The 21,180-nt window shown below is 36.5% G+C and overlaps 2 protein-coding genes across 2 annotated transcripts; both read right to left on the bottom strand.

Annotated features, from left to right (window-relative positions):
• Nucleotides 1-5,659: 5,659 nt before the first annotated feature.
• On the bottom strand, nucleotides 5,660-7,081 carry LOC307156307 (permeability factor 2-like). The gene is made up of 4 exons (XM_079867600.1): nucleotides 6,864-7,081; nucleotides 6,647-6,773; nucleotides 5,939-6,007; nucleotides 5,660-5,765 (listed from the first exon to the last, which is right to left on the bottom strand). The coding sequence occupies exons 1-4, from the start codon at nucleotides 6,928-6,930 to the stop codon at nucleotides 5,705-5,707; spliced, it is 324 nt and encodes a 107-aa protein (XP_079723726.1). The 5' UTR covers nucleotides 6,931-7,081; the 3' UTR covers nucleotides 5,660-5,704.
• A 9,087-nt stretch (nucleotides 7,082-16,168) lies between these two features.
• LOC307156169 (tRNA methyltransferase 10 homolog B-like) lies at nucleotides 16,169-20,681 on the bottom strand. The gene is made up of 8 exons (XM_079867396.1): nucleotides 19,993-20,681; nucleotides 19,806-19,911; nucleotides 17,528-17,655; nucleotides 17,266-17,418; nucleotides 17,085-17,163; nucleotides 16,848-16,915; nucleotides 16,636-16,759; nucleotides 16,169-16,543 (listed from the first exon to the last, which is right to left on the bottom strand). Exons 1-8 carry the CDS (start codon nucleotides 20,137-20,139, stop codon nucleotides 16,407-16,409), a joined length of 942 nt encoding a protein of 313 aa, XP_079723522.1. The 5' UTR covers nucleotides 20,140-20,681; the 3' UTR covers nucleotides 16,169-16,406.
• Between the last annotated feature and the right edge of the window lie 499 nt (nucleotides 20,682-21,180).

Genomic DNA, 21,180 nt, shown 5'->3' with positions numbered 1-21,180 from the left:
AATAAAAGGTAACAGAAACCCACTAGTAATGACTCAAGTGACTCAACTACTAATTCCTTAGTCACTGTAAACTTTTGAGATTTTTGTAATATTTTGAATAGTAATTCGCTCCGATGGATTTGGTAACACTTTAGTCATACTAGTGTGTTCCCATGATCTTCACTTTAGAATACTGATCCAAAATAATTAGAAGTTCCTTAGAAAAATGTAGTAACACTTGAGTCATTAATAATGGGTTACCATACCCTTATATTATACATTATGCATTATTAATATTAATTATGAACCTGTATAGTACAGTGGCCAACATTTGAAGTGGATCAAAACCTTTCATCAAAGTTATACATGAATTTTGAACAATACTCATTCTTGTCTTATAGGACAACTTCAAATGTTCACTTCTGTAGTTAGTAGTCTTCAGTGAGGTATGAAAAATAGTAGGTAATGATTAGCTAATAGTGGACTATCACATTCAACTGAACTGCATATTGTAATGCAACGTACACAGCTTTTGAAAATGTAATAACAATTAATAATAAGAATAATTAGTTGGATTTATATAGTTTATATACTTTTCTCAGCACTCAAAGGGCTTTACATTTAATGATTTATGTAAACTGTTTCTAAAGTGAACATGCAAATGTGTAGTCAAATTTTAATATTTGAGATCAAAGGGGTTCAGATGACAAAACATTTGAAGTAATCCCTGATGTCACGAATTCAGCCTCTGTGGCTCCCTCCGCTCACCACCAGAGGTCACCATCACCTGAGTACTAACTCTTTGGACTTCATTTCCCATATACCCCCTACCTGTGGCTGATTTCACTCACAGGTGTTTTCCATTGACTCACAGGTGTTTTCCATTGACTCTGAACTATTTAAACTGTTCTCCCAGCTTCCTCATTGTGAAGTCTTGTCTTGCCATGCAAACATTTCTGAGCGTTTATTCCGTGTGTGATTTCCCTGACCTGACCTGACCTGACCTGACCTGGACTGGACTGGACTGGACTGGTTACTGGACTCTGATTCTTTGTCGCCTGCCTATTCTGATTCCATCTGCCTTGTCATTTGATTATCCTGTGTGTTTGCCGCCTGCCCTGATCTTCAGCCTGAACTCTGACTTTGATTCTGCCTTATCTACATTGTGTTTGAAGCCCGTGATTGAACTCTGCCTGTTTGACTTGCATTCTGTTTTAATAAAGCTGCATATGGATCCTCACGACACTGACTCCTCGTTACACCTGAAGTAAGGAATGACACAAAATCACAGAGACAATGTACAGTACACACTGCATTTGCACATATGTAATGGAAATTAAATCTTGATTTGAGCTGAAAACATGTTAAAGATGTGAGATGATAAAACATAGAGGGACATATTTAAAAAATCTTATTTAGCAGATGCTTCTTTCCAAAGCGACTTAGAAACGGAAAACATCACAAGCAATTTGTCATGAGAAACAATAATATTAGCAGTGAAAAATGCCAAGTTTAAAGTAAAAAGGTGGTAGATTATACAGTACACAAGCAGGAGCAGATGAATGGATTAATTAATGAATTAATGAATAATAAATTAATGAATAATAATAAATGCACTTTTGTCTATTATTGTCTAATACATTGTGGTTTTAAGATTACATACAATTAATTAGAGGTAACAGTAAGTCAAGATATGAACTGAATCTGACCACCATGAAGGCTGATATCAAGGAGATGTGCACTAAAACATGAATCATAATTACTACAAACACACACAGCAAAGTTCAGCCTCAACTCCCAAGCAGGCCAAACCAATCAGAGACTATCTGATGAAAACGGTACAAACCAGAGCCATGAGCTTTCCAGAAACTCTCAACCCTTCAATGTGACTGGCTGAAACCTACACCGCTTCCAGGACTCGTGCAAGTTTTTATTCTTTAAGATCAGTGACATTAACACAACAAATGTAATTTGAGCATTTAAAAAGAGCACTTTAGAGTCATATAAAAAAGAATATTTTTTTATATAAGATTGAGTCACTTAAATATATTTTTGTTAAAGGTATAGCCTACTTATTAGCAAGCCACCTAAACTGGATATTCATACTTTTTTTTCTCTTAGTGTGAAGAACATTCTGAAAATCCAAAGAACCTTTTCCGACTATAAAGAACCTTTTGTGGGATGAAAAGGTTATTAAAGGAACATGCCGACTTTTTGGGACTTTAGCTTATTCACCGTATCCCCCAGAGTTAGATAAGTCCATACACACCCTTTTCATCTCAGTGCGTGCCGTAACACTGTCTAACGCACTCACCGCTAGCCTAGCTTAGCACAAAGACTGGAGGTAAACGGCTCCAGCTAGCATACTGCTCCCAATAAGGGACAAAATAACACCAACATTTTCCTAGCAGTGCTTCGCCTTCTGAGAATATAGTTCCCAGTATGTATACTGTTAGAAGATGGCTGTGTCTCATGTGACCTTGTTATTTGTACACGCTGTGACTATACAAATCAATACATGTAAATAGGAAAATGTTGGCGTTATTTTGTCACTTATTGGGAGCAGTATGTGTAACAGAGTTAGAAATGTAGGTTAGTGTTTGTATGTGATTTTCACCGTAATTAAGCAGCTGTATTGAGTTTGGTGGTTTGGAGCACCCCCTTTGGAGAAACAGTGTACTGCAGCTCTGCTACGTTTTGTCCTGCCAGGTGTGCTTTACATTGGGTAGGTTAACTGTATAAAGCACTTCCCACTTTGTTTTAATGTTATAACTGTAAAATGTTGTTTAAGTTGAAAACTTCGACATATCACCTGTGTTATATTACTTTACATGTATTGTTAAGATTTGGGTGCAATTCTAGCAACTTAGAGAAAGTTTATTAATGTTTTCATTATGACCACGAGTTCATACACACTGATTCTTACGTGACAAGCTGTAAACTCCGCTAGCAACTTTCCATGTATTCAGTGTATTTCTTTTATTTTGTATGTGCAGATGCTGTTTTATGTATGCCAGTGCCTGAAGGCATGTTTTGTGTTCTGATTTTCCAAAGGTATGTTGCTCCATATGTTAAATGTGAATTAGTTACAGAAGGAGGAAATATTTTCCTGTGTAGGCCTATTTTTCTTAAGTTTATTTTATCCCCATCTAGTATGCTAAAGGTGTATCCTTTAGGTGTAATAATTTACAACAGAAGATCAGAAGCGGTATGCTTTACATTGGATGCTGTTTTATGTATGCCAGTGCCTGAAGGCATGTTTTGTGTTCTGATTTTCCAAAGGAATAAATGTGAGAAAAGCCAGTTTTGGTCTCAGTCCCTTCACCGCCTGACCACTGTTACATATGCTAGCTGGAGCCGTTTACCTCCAGTCTTTGTGCTAAGCTAGGCTAGTGGTGAGTGCGTCAGACAGAGTTACGGCACGCACGGAGATGAGAAGGGTGTGTATGGACTTATCTAACTCTGGGGGATACGGTGAATAAGCTAAAGTCCCAAAAAGTCGGCGTGTTCCTTTAACATGTAAATTATGTTATAAGATTCAGTAACTTGAATGGCTTCAGATGTATGCATGAGTCAAGTCAGGTTTGTTTTCTCCAATCAAATATATATAAATTTAACAATCAATTGATTCTCATTTTTAAAAATACAAGTTAATGGAAATGATTTGTTCTAAACAACAAAAAGATATGGATTTAATAAAACATGTTTCCCATTAAGAAACATTACTTAATATGTATACTTATCCAGGATCTAGTAAAAAAAAAAAAAGACATAAATAATTTCCATTACATCAATATTTATTAACTTATTATACATTACTTCCACACATCCACAATTTCAGTACTCAAGTGTCAGATTTTTAACTTCTAAGAGCTGGCAAACATTGACCTTAGAAAACAACCCAGATAGCAAGCCACCATCGAAACAATGTTTAATCAATGTTAATATGTCAACATTAACTGCCTTGAATCAACAATTTTTTTTTAATTCCATCCAAAAAATGAATGGTAATGGCATTGAATCAATGTTACAATGTGATGTTGGTTCAACATCATGCTTGCACTCTCAACTATTACAGCCTGAAATCAACTGGAAATAAAAGAAGACCATAAATCTCTCAAGATCTCAGCAGAAGCTCTTATTGAGAATTAACAGAGGTTTAGATGTTTATGCTTTATTCAAAATATGTTGTCCATTATGGTGTTTCTTTTAGTTGGCCAGTTTGACTCTAGGCTTTTTATGTGAGTTTGTGGTCTTTGTAACAGTGTTTAACAAAATACATAATTTATTGCAAAGAATGCCAGAAGATGATCAGGTGATTTATTTTTAAGCATCATAAAATAGAAAAATCACCTATCTTATACAGATCAAAAGTTGTTATTTGGTATTAATAGATTATATTCACCAACAGTACTTTCTTGCAACAGATGAGATATTCTGAAATTTGAATACGTTGCAGGATTTTTTTTCTTGCACACAAACAGATATCAAGAATGAATCATCATATGAATCACAGCAATGGAGACATGTTTCATGCTGCAATGCATGTGGCGTAAGGCATGTCACCATTTTTGAAATTCATATGTTGATTCTTGATTTCTGTGTGTCTTAAAAAAAATTTTTCACATAATATATTTTAAAAATCAAAACTCAGAATATCTGATCTGTGGTGAGAAAGTATTGTTGGTGATTATTATCTGTTAAAAACAAACAGCCACTTTTGGTCAGGGATAACATTATTGAACTATTCTACTTTATGATGATAAAAACTATATCACCTGATCATCTTTATTTCTGGCTTACAACTAATTAAATATTTTGGTAAACACTGTTACAAAAACCACAAACTCACATAAAAAGCCAAGCATCAAAGTGCCCAACTAAATGAAACACTGATCATCATAATGGCAACCATTCATTCTCATGAAATAGTTTTCAGTGAATATTGTTAAGGGAAATATATATTGTTATATATTTTTCATTTGCTCAAGTTATAAAACATAGATTTGAACCATTACCCTAAATTTATTTAATTGGATTACTGAAAAAAATCCCCACTAAGATATATATTTTTTTCTTTTAAGAAATGTTCACTGAAAGGTTCTTTGGGGAGCCAAAAATGGTTCTTCTATGGAATCGCTGTGAAAACCCATTGGAACCTTTATTTTTTAGAGTGCATTAACATGTAAATGAGACCAGATGTCATGAGATTCAATAACTTGAATGGCTTCAGATGTATGCATGTGTTACATGGTCCATTTTTATTACATGTTTATGATGCTTTTGAAAGCTAGAAAGATTCAGTCTCAGTTCATTGTAACTGCATGTAAAAAAATAATAATCAGATTTTGGGTTCTGCAGAATAAAGTCTTACAGGTTTGGAATGACATGATGGTGAATAGCTCAGGGAATAATATTGAATTCATGTTGTAATCTACAGTAACCTAGTAATGTTTTGCAAGATGAAAAAAAATAAGCACAATAAAAACCAACAAAAATATCCATTAAGATAATTAAAACATATTTTATTGCTAGTATAAGCGTGTCATCATTCAAAAACAATGCAAAACTACATGAACATATAAAACTATAATTTAGTGAGACAATAATAATAAATAAGTAAAAAAAACACACACACACAAAAAAAAACACATCAATTCACATTTTATAAAAAGCACGTTTTCACATTCAATACTTCAAGAGATGAATTCAAATAAAAAGTACTTCAGTTGCTCTTTGTGTTTTTAGAACAGTTATACTGGCTCTTGATGTTCCCCTTGCACATTCTGCAAACATGAAGAGACACACATTACATTACTGTCTGAAGGATGAAAGGTGCCGCAGTGTCCGAGATTAAAAGTATTAATTAAAATTCATCCATTAGCATGATTTGAATGAACTTATATTAATAATAATAAGACAGATAATAAGTGTGACACATCATCATAGACAAACTTACTCTTTCTTGAGAGAAATCACCCAGTCTACTCTAGGATTGAGACACATCATTCCTTTCTTCATTGTAGCACTGTAAGAAACAAATGTATGATTATTTAAAATCTATAAAATGACACACGATTGTATGGAATTATAAATGACATTCTGGTAAGTCACGACTTTATTGTTAAATGAAGTTCACCTAAAAAAATAGACATTGTCATTGTTTAATCATCCTAATGCTTTCCTAAATTTGTATGACTTTTTTCTTCTTCTGTGCAATACAAAAGTATTTATTTATAGCAGAATATTCAAGCTGCTCTTTTCCATATAAAGCAAGACCTTTTATTTTATTTTACAGAAGAACAGCTCAGGCATTCTGCTAAACATCTGGTGAAAATAAAAGCCATACAGGTTTGAAACAACATGAAGGAGAGTAAAATAAGCCTCAAATTCATTCATTCAGACGAAACATCCATGTATCATCATCAGTTATGAATTTCCACACGCTACCAGCCACTCTAATGATCTTAAAGACCTTTTAATATGAAGGCTTAAATCACTCAAATTAGTGAAAAAATCATCAACAAGTGTCCACCACACGTGAACTCCTGAGATGATGAAGAGAAGAAGAAGAAGAGGAGGAGGAGTGTGGAACCTTGACAGATGGAAGCAAGAAGCAATAATGTGTCTGTATTTGAAGTGTTGTTTTAGTAAGATTCACACTCACATGATCTCCTCATTTTTGCAGTGTGGTCCAGCAGGAATCACCTTCAACGAGAGTATTCTTCCAGTAGGAATTGGTGGGTTTGAATGTGTTTGAATGCACTGGCAGCGCCTGCTCATTTGAGGCATTCCTGCAGTGACAGAGAGAGAGAGAGAGTTGGTGTAAATATCTGCAAATGAATTGATTTAAAACATCGTTATGAATGTTATATTCTGCTTACCTTCTGTTGTGGATAGTGCAGCAGTGCAGATCAGAAACACGAAGGCTGTTACGGTGAACTTCATCATTCTGAATCAGTGTTGTGCAGAGAAATGCCAGTAAACGTGTGAAGTGAGCGTCTGCTGTAGTCTAACACAGGCCTGCACTCTCCCTTTTATAGAGAGAAACTCCCACACAACATGAGAGTGTGTTGCGCAACCACGGTTCCTGACTGATCTTCTCTTCCAAGGAACTCTATCTTTCTCGCTCTCGCTCTCAGGCTATTAATCTATTGTAATTTCCTTTACAAGCGATTATAAAAATACTTTTTAACCCTATGGATATGCTAATTGCTGAGAACTCTAAATAATGAACATTATCAAAACTTCGCTGAAACTTGCTGAACACAATCTACTACAGTCCTTCTGTCGTCTGATTGATAATTCATGCTTTTTTTGGCAAGAAGTCCACCTTCAAGTTCTTTTTTTTTTTTCTGTGAAATCTTTACTGATTACATTAATAAAAATAAACCTATAAAAGGTAATTTTACATAACAAAATAAAAAGTAAAAATAAGAATAACTTTAGTTATATTTCAAGATGAACATATACTAGATTAAAGCAATTTAGGTTTACTTGAATATCAATTTTGTTAAAATGTGAGTATCAAAAATTACCCATCAGGCTTTTGAGGAATGTTTGTTCATCTCTCAATCATTATTGTATTGATTCAAACTGCAATGCTTTGATCATAAAACTAAGCATTTCAATATCATCTTATTATAAGACATATCAAGTGAAACTGATATATGCATTTTATGTAAGCAGTCTGCTATACTGTTATAAAGATCTCATTGATTTACATTACAAGCTTTCAGAATTTCTAAATAAACCTCTGAATAAAACAGAGGAAAATACTTACAAAAGTCAGGCTTTACAGGATTAATGTTGCCTTTACGTGCTATTGGAATAATCGTAAATACAAGTTTCCAAGTTGAAAATCGGATGTGAATGCACTCTCAAGTCGTATTACTGCCATATTAATACCCGAGTCATAAACTCGTTTGCATTCGAGTCTATTTTGACACAAAAAGGTAGGCCTACATACTTTTTTAAAAATCCATATTTCGGTAACACTTTAAAATACTGTTCCTTCATTAATGAATAACTACACAGGAAGATAAGAGTAACGCACTACTGACTTTATAGTATAGCCTACTAACAAGAAACTCTGATTAATGAACAGCGCTCAGTCGAACTGTAGTTCACTATTACAACACATTCTCACCCCAAAGCGTCACTTTCAAACAAGCTTCAATATCTGACGCTCAAAGCACCCTTTAGCGTCCATATGTGACGCTTCGGTTATGGGTAGGTTTAGGCGTCATGTAACTGACGCTTTCGAAAGCGTCAATATCCGACGCACAAAGCACCCTTAGCGTCAATATGAGACGCTTCGTTTATGGGTAGGTTTAGGTCTGTGGTAGGGTTATGCGTCTCATATGGACGCTAAAGGGTGCTTTGAGCGTCAGATATTGAAGCATTTTTGAAAGCGTCAGTATATGACGACTTGGGGATGAGAACTGTAATCAGTAACTATTTAAGGAACTAATAATTTGGATCAGTACTCTAACGTGAAAAGCTTGATAACTAATGTAGCGAACCGCTACAAACCAATATTTAATTAATAATCATATTAAATAATACCAAATGGAAACCTGAACAACTTCATAATAGTTATTAGAATTTGTACAAACGAAAAGGTTTTTTCAGCGTGTGAAATGATAAAGAAGGGACGCGCATGGATTAGGGGAGACCGGGAACAGTTGCAACACTTTGCATTTATCTCAGTTACTCAGAGACTATTTAGACTAGACCAACCAAATTTGTATATATTAAACTTGCATCTGTCTGCTAATTACTCATACCATTTAAAGATGATTATAGCCTATATGTCATATCGTTCACAGTATTTATTTGAATGGAAGAAGCCAGATGTTGCAACTGACCTCGACCCAGGGGACAGTTGCAACACAACCCAGGGACGGTTGCAACATGTTAAAAATACCTTAAATTTCACTAATTAACTTAAGCTTTTTGTCTCAATGAGCATAGAATTCTGAAAATATAACTCTTTTAGGCCAACTATAATATTATAGTATTATTTATTTCAATAATATTATTGTAGCCTATCATTTATTTATTTAGTCATATTTATCAAATAACAGTTATTGAGTTTTGTTTGTTCATGTGTAGAACATAGTCCTACATAGATTCAGTGTGCAGGTGTTACAGATGCTATTCAATCTCTCCATATTTCAGTGTCAGACAGGAAGAATTGAACAATTTGCAATGCAACAAACTTTTATTAAACATGCAATTTATAACTTGTTGTAACCGTCCCCGACCCTATCAGCCATGACAGAACATCATATTCCTGCTAGACACACTGACTTTGACACAACCATGTCACTTAGAAGTCAACAAAACAATAATTCAAGTTTTGATTAATTCATACAAAATGTCAGGACAGTATGACAAAAATATGTCTCATGAAAAAATTTACTTTCATACCTCCGAAACAAGTTTTGTTCAATAAATGCAGCAGCAGATGTTGAATATGTCTACTGTCTTCTTGGTGGGGGGAGGGTCTAACTGTGCATGTGCAGTATGAGTGTCATCACTCTAGCTTGTTTCTGATTGGAGAAAAATGCCATGTTGCAACCTGTCCCCAGTCTCAGTGTCTGAACGAGCTGAAATCTGAACGCCGCCTGTGAAAACCAATGCCTAACGCGGGTTAGGAAACTTGACCCAGTCAAATTGCAGAATCGCAATCCTAACCTGTGACTGTTGGTTGCTTCGTTTTTTTTTTTTTCGTTTTTTTTTCCCGACGTGTTATCACCAAAAGCTAAAAAGGAACATTCAGGCTTCCCCGCGCTCTTCCTGGTTAACGATTTCTCTAACTCTGTCATATAACATCAAACGACCCCATTCTTCCATCGCAAACACGATTATTATTCTTTCTATCTGATAGATTTATTTTTTATTTTTTTTATTGTTTTATGAAAGGCCCACTGTTGAACTTTTATGGTCTGTGTGCAAACGCAATCGTATTTCATTTAAATAATCTTTTCATTTGCTCATTTCTGAGGTCGTGTTTCTGGACATTAAGAGACTGAAGTTATTTTTTTGTTATTGTTGTTGTTGCTTTAAAATGTGAACGGACTTAATGAAATTACAAGACTTACCCTATGTGAAACATTTCTGTTTCTTCCCGTAAGGGTCATCAGAAGATTCAAATTGTTTGTCAGTTTATTTAAACTGTCTGGTGCCCTACCTGAACGATTACAATTTTGGGAAAACCGCCTACCTAATATTGACTTAAGTCATTGTAAGCTTTTGAGATTTGCGTAAGGTTTAGGATAGTATGACTCAAGTGTTACTACATCTTTAATGAATGTTAGAATGTTTAGTGGGGGAGACTGGGGACAGTTGCAACACTTTTTGCATTTATCTCAGTTACTCAGAGACTATTTGGACCAGATCAACCAAATTTGTACATATTAAACTTGCATCTGTCTGCTAATTACCCATACCATTTAAAGATGATTATATATGGCATATCGTTCACAGTATTTATTTGAATGGAAGAAGTCAGATGTTGCAACTGACCTCGACCCAGGGGACAGTTGCAACACAACCCAGGGACGGTTGCAACATGATTAAAAATACCTTAAATTTCACTAATTAACTTAAGCTTTTTGTCTCAATGAGCAAAGAATTCTGTAAATATTAACTGTTTTAGGCCTACTATAATATTATAGTATTATTTATTTCAATAATATAATTGTAGCCTATTATTTATTTATTTAGTCATATTTATCAAATAACAGTTATTGAGTTTTGTTTGTTCATGTGTAGAACATAGGCCTACACAGATTCAGTGTGCACGTGTTACAGATGCTATTCAATCCCTCCATATTTTAGTGTCAGACAGGAAGAATTGAACAATTTGCAATGCAACAAACTTTTATTAAACATGCAATTTATAACTTGTTGCAACCGTCCCCGACCCTATCAGCCATGACAGAACATCATATTCCTGCTAGACACACTGACTTTGACACAACCATGTCACTTAGAAGTCAACAAAACAATACTTCAAGTTTTGATTAATTCATACAAAATGTCAGGACAGTATGACAAAAATATGTCTCATGAAAAAATTTACTTTCATACCTCCAAAACAAGTTTTGTTCAATAAATGCAGCAGCAGATGTTGAATATGTCTACTGTCTTCTTGGTGGGGGGAGGGTCTAACTGTGCATGTGCAGTATGAGTGTCATCACTCTAGCTTGTTTCTGATTGGAGAAAAATGACATGTTGCAGTTGCAACCATCCCCTGTTGCAACTGTCCCCGGTCTCCCCTGCTTTCCTGTGTAGTTAGTCATCAATGAAGGAACAGTATTCTAAAGTGTTACCCATAGTTTTTAGTATGAATATGAAATCTTGTAAGTGTGTTAAGACTGTCAAAATAAACAATTTGTTTTCAGATTTTCAGAAACAATCAGATTTGTAAACAAACTAAATTGTTACACCTTTTGCGTTCGAGTCCGTTTTGACCTGAAGTGAACTGTGGCTTTACACATGAAATTATGTTGATTTTTTCCCCATCTGTTAGTCATATTTGTCTGAAATTTCTGTAGAATACATCTATCATCTTTCCTACTGTTATGGTGGTGCAAGGATGAACCCAATTGCAGACGGTTTGCGGGAAACAAGGTTTATTCTTTACAAATAACAGGGAAAACAACCCACGAGGGGGCAAAACAAGACCGGATTGACTAACAAGACTAGACTAAGACTGACAGAAAACTGAACAATAAACTAACAGCTAAGACAGGATCAAACACTTCACAAGACTTCTCAACAGGTTACTCACGAATGAATCTTCACATAAAGATTGGCAATGAACCGGCACAGGACAGCAAACACAAGGGGATTAAATAGGGAGAACCTAATGACAACAGGTGACACAGATGATTAATAATGACTAAACAAGGGTAACAAGGGGGCGGGGTTACGTGACGAGACAACGCAAGCACACAGCCAAAACAAATGGCCATGTGCTTACACATAAAACATGGGCCTGTCATGATCCTGCCTCAAGACCAGGGAAAAATCAGAGACAAGGCAGAATCATGACAGAACCCCTCCCTTAAGGAGCGGCTTCCAGACGCTCCCCAAGGGAACACTAAACACGTGACATGACGGACTGAGACAAGGACACAAACCAACAAAACATGACAAATAACAACAACGGCAAACATGAATAAACAATAACAGGGTTGGGGTGAAACAATAAAAATAACAAACACGGAAGGGGGGGCGGAGAAACAACAAAGTTCATGGGGGAATGTCCAGGGTGGGTGGGTGGGACTGTGGTCTTGGGTTTACGGGACGAGGGCCTAGGACGAGGAATCTGGCGGGACTTGGATGGAGACACACAAGGAACATTCTTGGGGGCAACAGTCCGGGGTGAAGTGGTGACAGGGGCGTCCGGGGAAACATACAGAGGTCGGGTGACAGTGGGGACCGCTGCAGCCGGCAGCGGAGCGAAGACAGTGGGTGTGGCAGGTGGTAAGGGAGCGGAGAAAGATGCTGACTGTGAAGCTGGGACAGGGCTGGACACATTAGCTGGGACAGGACTGGACTCCTTAGCAGGGACAGGGCTGGACACATTAGCTGGGACAGAATCCCCGTTCTCAGAGACAGACTCGGAACCTTCGCTCTCTGAAGCAGACTCGGACCTAGCGCACTCCATCGCCGACTCAGAAACAAAGCTCTCTGCCGTAGACTTGGGTACAGTGCTCTCAGCGGCTGCCTTGGAAACAGCCCTCTCCTCAGCTGTGGGCACAGGACTTGAGGACATGACAGGTTTGGCAGGAATTTCAAGAATCTTGACAAGACTAGACAGATAGTCAGACAAAGTCTTGGCAGCAACAATGACAGGCATCTCCTTTCGGGCAGAAACTGCTTGCAGAACCTCCTTAGCAGCTTGATCAGCCACAACTCTCGCAGCAGATTCTGGAACAGCGCTTGCAGTAGCGGGCTCTGGGACAGCGCTTGCAGTAGCGGGCTCTGGGACAGCGCTTGCAGTAGCGGGCTCTGGGACAGCGCTTGCAGTAGCGGGCTCTGGGACAGCGCTTGCAGTAGCGGGCTCTGGGACAGCGCTTGCAGTAGCGGGCTCTGGGACAGCGCTTGCAGTAGCGGGCTCTGGGACAGCGCTTGCAGTAGCGGGCTCTGGGACAGCGCTTGCAGTAGCGGGCTCTGGGACAGCCAGAGACGAAGGACGGGAGGCTCCCTTCCTTCTCTTCTTCCTCCTGGGTCGCGGAGCGGAGACGGAAGCCAGACTGGTGACAGGAGAGGGAGGTGAAGCAGAAACCGTTACATGAACTGGGGAGCTCAGCGTAGGCGAGGAGGACTCCGGGCAGGAAGACTCCGATGCTGACTCCCACGACGGGTGTCTTCCACGCTTACCATAAAGATTGAGTAGTAGATTAGAGTAACATAATGTAGTTCTAAACAATTTAGAATAAACAATAAACAATACACATAAATATGCAAATTAGATACAGGTGTATAGATGCACTGCATAGAAGAGGAATGGCATTTATGGCTATGTTTACACACATATTGCATAAAGTAATATGATATATCAAATCATTCTGTTATATCTTTCATGACATAATTGAGAATCATCTTTATACAAAGTTTGGATTAAAAAATCTTGAAACCTAAAAATGTATTGGTGAATAAAAAAAAAACATGTTTTTTTTGCCTATTCATGTCTTTTCATTTTATTAATAAATAATTACTCCAGTCTTCAGTGTCATATGATCCTTCAGAAATCATTCTAATATTCTGATTTGCTGCTCAAATAACATTTCTGATTATTATCATCAATGTTGAAAACAGTTGTGCAGCTTCATATTTTTGTGGAAACAGTGTATTTTTATCCTATGAAGACTCTGATGAATAAAACAGCAATTCAATTTTTTTAATAAGATGAAGTCTATATAACTCATTAACTGGCAACTGAAAATACAGTAGTAGATTACATTAACATAATGTAGTTCTAAACAAATTCTACAGAATTAAACTGTGGCATGTACTGAAAATCACTGAACTGTGTTCATCTAGAAGTTGATGGACCGTCCTCCTGCTGTTCTTCCACACTCTGGGGGCGCGGGGAGAGATAAGAATACCCGTTTATACTTAGATTTAAACTTAGATTCTATCGGCTACTCCACATAAAAATGTAAAACAATCTGAATGTGTAGATTGTTTGATGTACATAATATTAACATTACCTCTGTAGGCCTCTCTGTGGCAGCAGAAACTCTTTATCCCCATCGTCCTGTGAAGATGAGCATTTGGTTGAGTACACTTTATAACACTATTTGTCAAAATTTCTGGTGTATTGAGTGGCTACTTAAAACTGCCTTGGGTTCTGTTGGGACAGAAGGCTCCAAAAGACCAACAAAAAACCCAACTCAAAGTAAAATAAACGGAAATATCAAAAATAGCCTATATAAAAAATAACACATATGTAAACCTCTTACATTTTATGAAGGCCCTTGGATCTTCGGGAGTGACTGGCTCTGAAGTCCCTCCAGGAATTCCCTCAGCCAAAAATGCTGCTGCACTGCTAGACACTGGATGCTATTTAGTTATTTAATATGTCAAATGTTTGTAAAGTCAGGTAGCCTACACCCATGATATGCTCAAACCTTACCTGATTGAATTATGTTTTTATATTTAATTTTCAGCTGCTGCCATGTTCTTTTAATACCTGCAGGATTGCACCTACATGAAAATTAAAATTAGGTGAATAACATACTGTTCTTCCAGTTTCACCTCTGATATTATAACAGTTGGGTAAGTTACTCTAAAATAGTTATTAATTATTAACTACAAATGACATCTTCAACAGTGTAATTAGATTAAAGGTTGTATCAGTGATTTCAGGCCCCCCCCCAAAAAATTATCGCATTCATCTAATCTTTCCTAACGATCCGCTAGCTGCCCGCCCCATAAGCATGCCGTCAAAAAACCGCGTCTCTGTAGGCAGCCTAGGCTCTGAGATCTGCACACAAAAACAATTGGTTTCACCACTCAAAACCAAAACAAATAGTGTTCCAACCAATCACCGACAGGGGGTGGGTGTTGTGAGATTTTACTAAGTTAAATTTACTAAAGTTAATTTACTAAAGTTAATTTAAGTTAATTTACTAAAGGCTATGAATGCTAGGTAAATAAGTTAATAAAATGTATTCACAATACGCACAAATTCATTATTAATCTTATGCCTAATATGATGAAAACGTCTTCGTAATTGTTTCTTATGCCCTCAGATTGACAGCTACTAATTATAACAATACACAAATCAGGTCAATTATATAGGCCTTTTCAATTTAAAATGGCGAAATTAGACAAACGTTTACTAGTGATTATTTTTTTCGGTCGTTTCACATTCCTATCCTAAAACAGCTGTCAAATATGAAATGTTTAGTTTAGCTATCCTACTTACATATTACAAGATTACACAGTGATGTCTATAACAGCATTACATCATCTTTTTTATTATTTACATTAATCCATGTTTCAACATATATTTGGATAAACTAAATGTATGTGTTTAAACAAGAAATAAAACCTTACACAAGAATAACCTATTATTAACCTGCATTAATGGGGCGTTTAAATAAATATGAAATTTTGGGCATTTAAGTTAAATAAGTACAATCTACAACAGACCTTAATGATGGTTCCGGGAAGAAGATTCATTGTGCAGTTACAAATGTCAGCCGCTAGGTTTAATAAATGTGTTTTTGGTCAAGAGTGGTTATTAAAAAGATTCAGGACTGTAACATTATACCCCGAGTTTCACAGACAAGGCTTAAGTCTAGTCCCAGACTAAAATGCATGTTTGAGCTGTTTTACCTGAAAGCAACTTGAACTGATGTATCTTAAAATGTCAGTGCCATTGTTTTGTCTCAAGATGCAAAGCAGTAATGTTTTTTTTCTAAGGCATGTTTATAAAAGCTACTTTGAACTAAGGCTTAATCCTGGCTTAATCTAAACCCTGTTTGTGAAACCAGGCCCTAATGTATAATATTAACATAAATAATATATTTTAACTGCCTGTAAGTTTGATGCTGAAAGACAGCTCTGACAAAGATGAACAAGGAGATGCTGCTGTTATCACTTGTAATGTGATCCATGTCACATTGAAAACATGAATACAGTAAAAAAAGAAGGGAGAGACATTAAACTGCACATATCAGTGATATGATCCAGTGGCTTTAATGCAGACAAAATATCCATCAGTTCAGTTTTTGACTGTGCAGAAACCATCCTTGAGAGCATTTTAACATAAATAAAACATGATACAAAATATACATTCAAGTATTTTGAATCTTACTGATTCAAGTGACTTCAGTCAGACATTAAGTTATCTAATATAGATGACTTTGTAAAACTGCCACTGTATATTGCTCTGTCTACAGCTCTTCCTGAGAGTTTATCACGTCTGCAGATGCTGCCGAGGCCAACATGTAACCTTTCCCAGGAGGGATACCAGCGACGAGTGCTTTAGTCCAATCTTTGGTGTCCCGAAATGTCAGTAGGATTTCAAACACTGAAACACAACAGCACACAGTGAATTACACACTCGGGATGAGGAGGATTATGAGTGCAGCGTGTAGAAATGTAGTCAGAGAAAGCGACGACCTTGGTTGATGGCTAGGATTTTGGAGTGGAAGTTTTTGGGGTTTGGTTTCTTCACCATGTACTCGTCAATCGGCAGCCGCGCCATGCGAATGCCAAACTCTTTCGCCCTCGTGAAGCTCATTTTCTTAAAGAAAGCAGTGAGATCTTGTTGAGTTCAGTCGTTTCTTCACTATGAAATCTCTCATCAATAAATCCTCCAGCATGAGTCTCACCTTCTGTATGGTTTCATCCACTAAACCTCCGAGGATATAAACTTTATCTTCCTCCATATATTCCAAAGCTAACAGGGAGTGTAAATATGATTAAATCTTGATAAAATGATTATCAGAGTAGTGTGCACCAATTAATCACACACAATAAAACCAGGAAAGTGCATTAAAACATAAACAGGGTGCATTTGTTTTCACGATGACTTAACTAACTCAATATAGAATATGTGCAATATGAACCTTCACTTGCGTCTGGGGTTAAATATATCACATCTTCAGAGGGAAACAGATGAAACCAGCTCTCCTCTGTCACATCAATCTGTGGGACACAGAGAACATCATTATTACTGTATTTTATTTCTGTGCTTCTGTTTGTACTATTGAAGGTTAGGCGAGGATCAGTTTAGGAATCCTTTCTAACCAGATAATTCAGGAAGCCGTCATTCATCCGAACGCACTCCTTATAAAGCAGACTGTCCTCTTTGAATTCTGTCAGGAAAATGTGGAATGGCTGTAAGGATTTCTTATTGGATCCGTAGAGGCGCCTGATCTGACCTGCAAGACGACTGATTTCCTACGAGATAAAAGTATGACTGAATAAAAATCCCACACTTGTTATCTAGAAATCACGGTCAGGCATCGACCTGTCAAACGGTGTGTGTGTGTGTGTTTGTGAATCTGACTTTGTTTGTCAGGCGGTCGGTCATGCTGAGGTCGACACATAGACGCAATCCTGCTGCTCTGGCCTCCTCCAGTCTCTCTTTGGTAATGGCTTTCATGACACGTTTACTCAACTGCAGCTCATTCACATCTGCAACACACACATCCAGTCAATTAGAAAACACTCTTGGTTCCAGTCAGATCATAATGCAATATCCTCTTGATACCCAGGAATAGACATTTTTCCTCGGTAGAGGTCATTATATTTTAGCGAATTTCTCTGAATGTCACAGTTTTAGGTCTGGATGTCCTGTAAAGAGCACATTCAGGACTCTTTATGGAAACTTTATGGGCATTCTTATGGAAATATGATAATATTTTGTAATTATCATTTAAATCTGACTCATTTTTAAATAGTTTGTTACAAATCAACATCTTAGGAAAATATAATGGGGTTTCAAATCAGAATATGACTTTCTGTTACAAAACACGACATTGATTTCATCAGGACTTAAAGTCCCCCTGTGGTGAAAATCAAGCTTTTAATGTTGTTTATATGTCTATGTGGTGTTTTTAATACGCTTTAAGTCAAACCATGTGTAATTTCATAAGTCGACAGCATTGCTGAGTATTTTCTCATTAAAACTGCAGTGAACCAAAGACAGCCTCAAAAACACACTTTGAAATCGCTGGTGTTTCTGACGTCACAAACTACCTTGTAACCAATCAGATCAACGTGTGATCGTCAATGAGTGGATCTCTGAGCTGAGTGAGTGAGTGGAGGCGGGGGTTAATTTGCATATTCATAGAACTGCCAATACTAAATGAGGCAAGGGTGTCGAGTTACATTCAAGCTATTTTAAGGCATGAATAAAAAAAAAGAAATCCAAGGAAAAAACGTTGAAATATGTAATTTTGGTAATCAAAGATGAATTTTAAGGAATACAATTATTGACTACAGGGGGATTTTAAATCATGTTAATCAGGCATTTTGGGGGAGACAACAAGTGAATAGGGAAATAAATTATACATAAATATTCTTATGAGATATTCTTATGAAAACATTCCCAATTATTACACGTCTTTCTTAATTACATGTTGTCCCAAAAACACATAAATATGCAAATTAGATACAGGTGTATAGATGCATTGCATAGAAGAGGAATGGCATTTATGGCTATGTTTACACGCATATTGCATAAAGTAATATGATATATCAAATCATTCTGTTATATCTTTCATAACAAAATTGAGAATCATCTTTATACAAAGTTTGGATTAAAAAATCTTGAAACCTAAAAATGTATTGGTGAATAAAAAAAAAACATGTTTTTTTGCCTATTCATGTCTTTTCATTTTCTTAATAAATAATTCCTCCAGTCTTCAGTGTCACATGATCCTTCAGAAATCATTCTAATATTCTGATTTGCTGCTCAAATAACATTTTTGATTATTATCATCAATGTTGAAAACAGTTGTGCTGCTTCATATTTTTGTGGAAACAGTGTATTTTTATCCTATGAAGACTCTGATGAATAAAACAGCATTAATTTAAAAACATTAAAACATTATTAAATGCCTTAGTCATCAATAACTTAAAATAACTTTAAAATTGTGAGTTTATGATATTTGACGTGTATGATAGGGACATAAAATAATTGATATATACAGTCAAACCAAAATGTATTCAGACACCTTGCTATCATAACTTACATAGTGTCCTGCGCCCACTAAAAAAAGATAAAAAAATGATATCGGGTGTCTGAATAATTTTTGGTTTGGCTGTAAATATTTATAGGCTATTTTAACAACAAAATTAGAGTAGAAAGTTAACACAATTATAAAATAAAAAATGATATACTGCCTTATGTGCAATTTAAATGTATATACACAAATCCGCTTGTATTAATTTGAGTGATGATAATTAAATACATTTAATTAATTGATATAAAAAAATATTTCTGTAAAACAAAATTCGGTGTAGCCTATCACTAATAAAAATGTTTATTTTGCATTTTAAACAAACAAACAAATTCAAAAGCTAAATTTAATGAATTAGTGGGATACAATTACACACAGTCAAAGCAAAAAAAATGTTTTATTTATTTTTTTTTTTATATATATTTTTACTATGGGCACACCAGCACAGGACACTAGTTCATTAATGTAAGTTATGATAGCAAGGTGTCTGAATACATTTTGTTTTGACTGCATATGATAATTGACGTTTATGATAGGGACATGAAAATGTACATAAGACTGACCCTGTTATGTAACTTATATTAATTAAGGTCAGGTCACCTTTATTTAGTCTGTTGAGCTTCTTTCTTTGTTTCTCCTCTTTTCTTTTTCTCCTTTTCACCTCCAGTCTTCTCTCCCAGTTTCGCTGCTTGCGCGTGACATTTTTCTGTAGAAGTAAGTTAGTACAATAAGTGACACTGTCTGTAAATGAATTCTGTCTCAATAATATTATGACTCATCATCTTACAGAGCACGAGGTGTCCTCTCTGTCGGCGCACGCGGGCTCGAGCTCCACATCGATGTGCAGAAACTCCAGTAAATCTGAGACCGCAGAGTCGTTTAGTTTCGACGCTCCGTCAGAGTAACAGCAGCTCTCGTGTGGCGCTTCTTCCATCTGTTTTATGGCTAAAATCAGATGAATGTATATCCCCCACAAAGCAACGGAAAACACATCTATTATAACTGTACGGCAGGAGAAAATGAAGACCTCGGATACTGATAAAGTGAAAGTAAGGTGCTATGCTGCTAAAGATCGTCTCTTCCGACAAACTGAAAGTGGCAGTAACAAATAACTGATATACCTTAGATCTATAAACGCATTAAAAGATACAGCGATCCTGAAAAACTTTTTATAGAACCTGTAAACAACATAAACACCACAACTGCTAATGTTTTCAACTCGGGAGAATCGGGCGCGATGTTATGACGTAACGACCACGCTTTTGTTGCTACTTTGGACGCATTTTGCAGGGAAGAATACTATATTATAGGACAGAATACTATATTATAGGACAGAATACTATACATGGATTTCTCGGCGACGTCATCACTGCTTGCGCACGCATCCAGGAGGCAGAAAGACCCGCGGTCTTGTACTGGGGTGCGTTTCCCGAAAGCATCGTTGGCCAACTATGGTCGCAAGTTCCGTCGTTACCAATAGAGTTCAATGGACATTGCGATGAACTTGCGACCATAGTTGGCTAACGATGCTTTCGGGAAACGCACCCCTGGAGTTAGGCTAGTAGCATAGTGGTGGTGTTGTCGCTAAGTCAAAATACTAAGGAGTTGTTGCGTAATTTATTTACATGCAGGTCTATCTGTTGTTTTATCTGCTCATTTAAATTATACATGTTGCAAGTAATTCCAAATCTAGGCAAATGGAGAGTGGGACAGAAGGAGGAAGTTGTATGTTATATTCTTTCTATTCATAATTTGACGAGCTGCACATGACCACATAGCACGTAACGTTTGTATGCATCAAGGGATTTGTACGCTCTAATCATTTCTCTTGTATACACACTTGCTTGAATAATAATTATGTTTAATAATAATTAATAATTATGGCTATATATCAGGCCATACAATTGCTGGCCACTTCTGGTCATCCTCAATCCAAAGATCGTCATGTTGCGTGGGATCCGGCAAGATCTCACCA

The sequence above is a fragment of the Squalius cephalus genome, assembly GCF_949319135.1.
Source record: "Squalius cephalus genome assembly, chromosome: 3".
Lineage (NCBI taxonomy): Eukaryota > Metazoa > Chordata > Actinopteri > Cypriniformes > Leuciscidae > Squalius > Squalius cephalus.
Note: the sequence above shows the minus strand (reverse complement) of the source record. Positions and strands in the feature narration are given on the sequence as shown.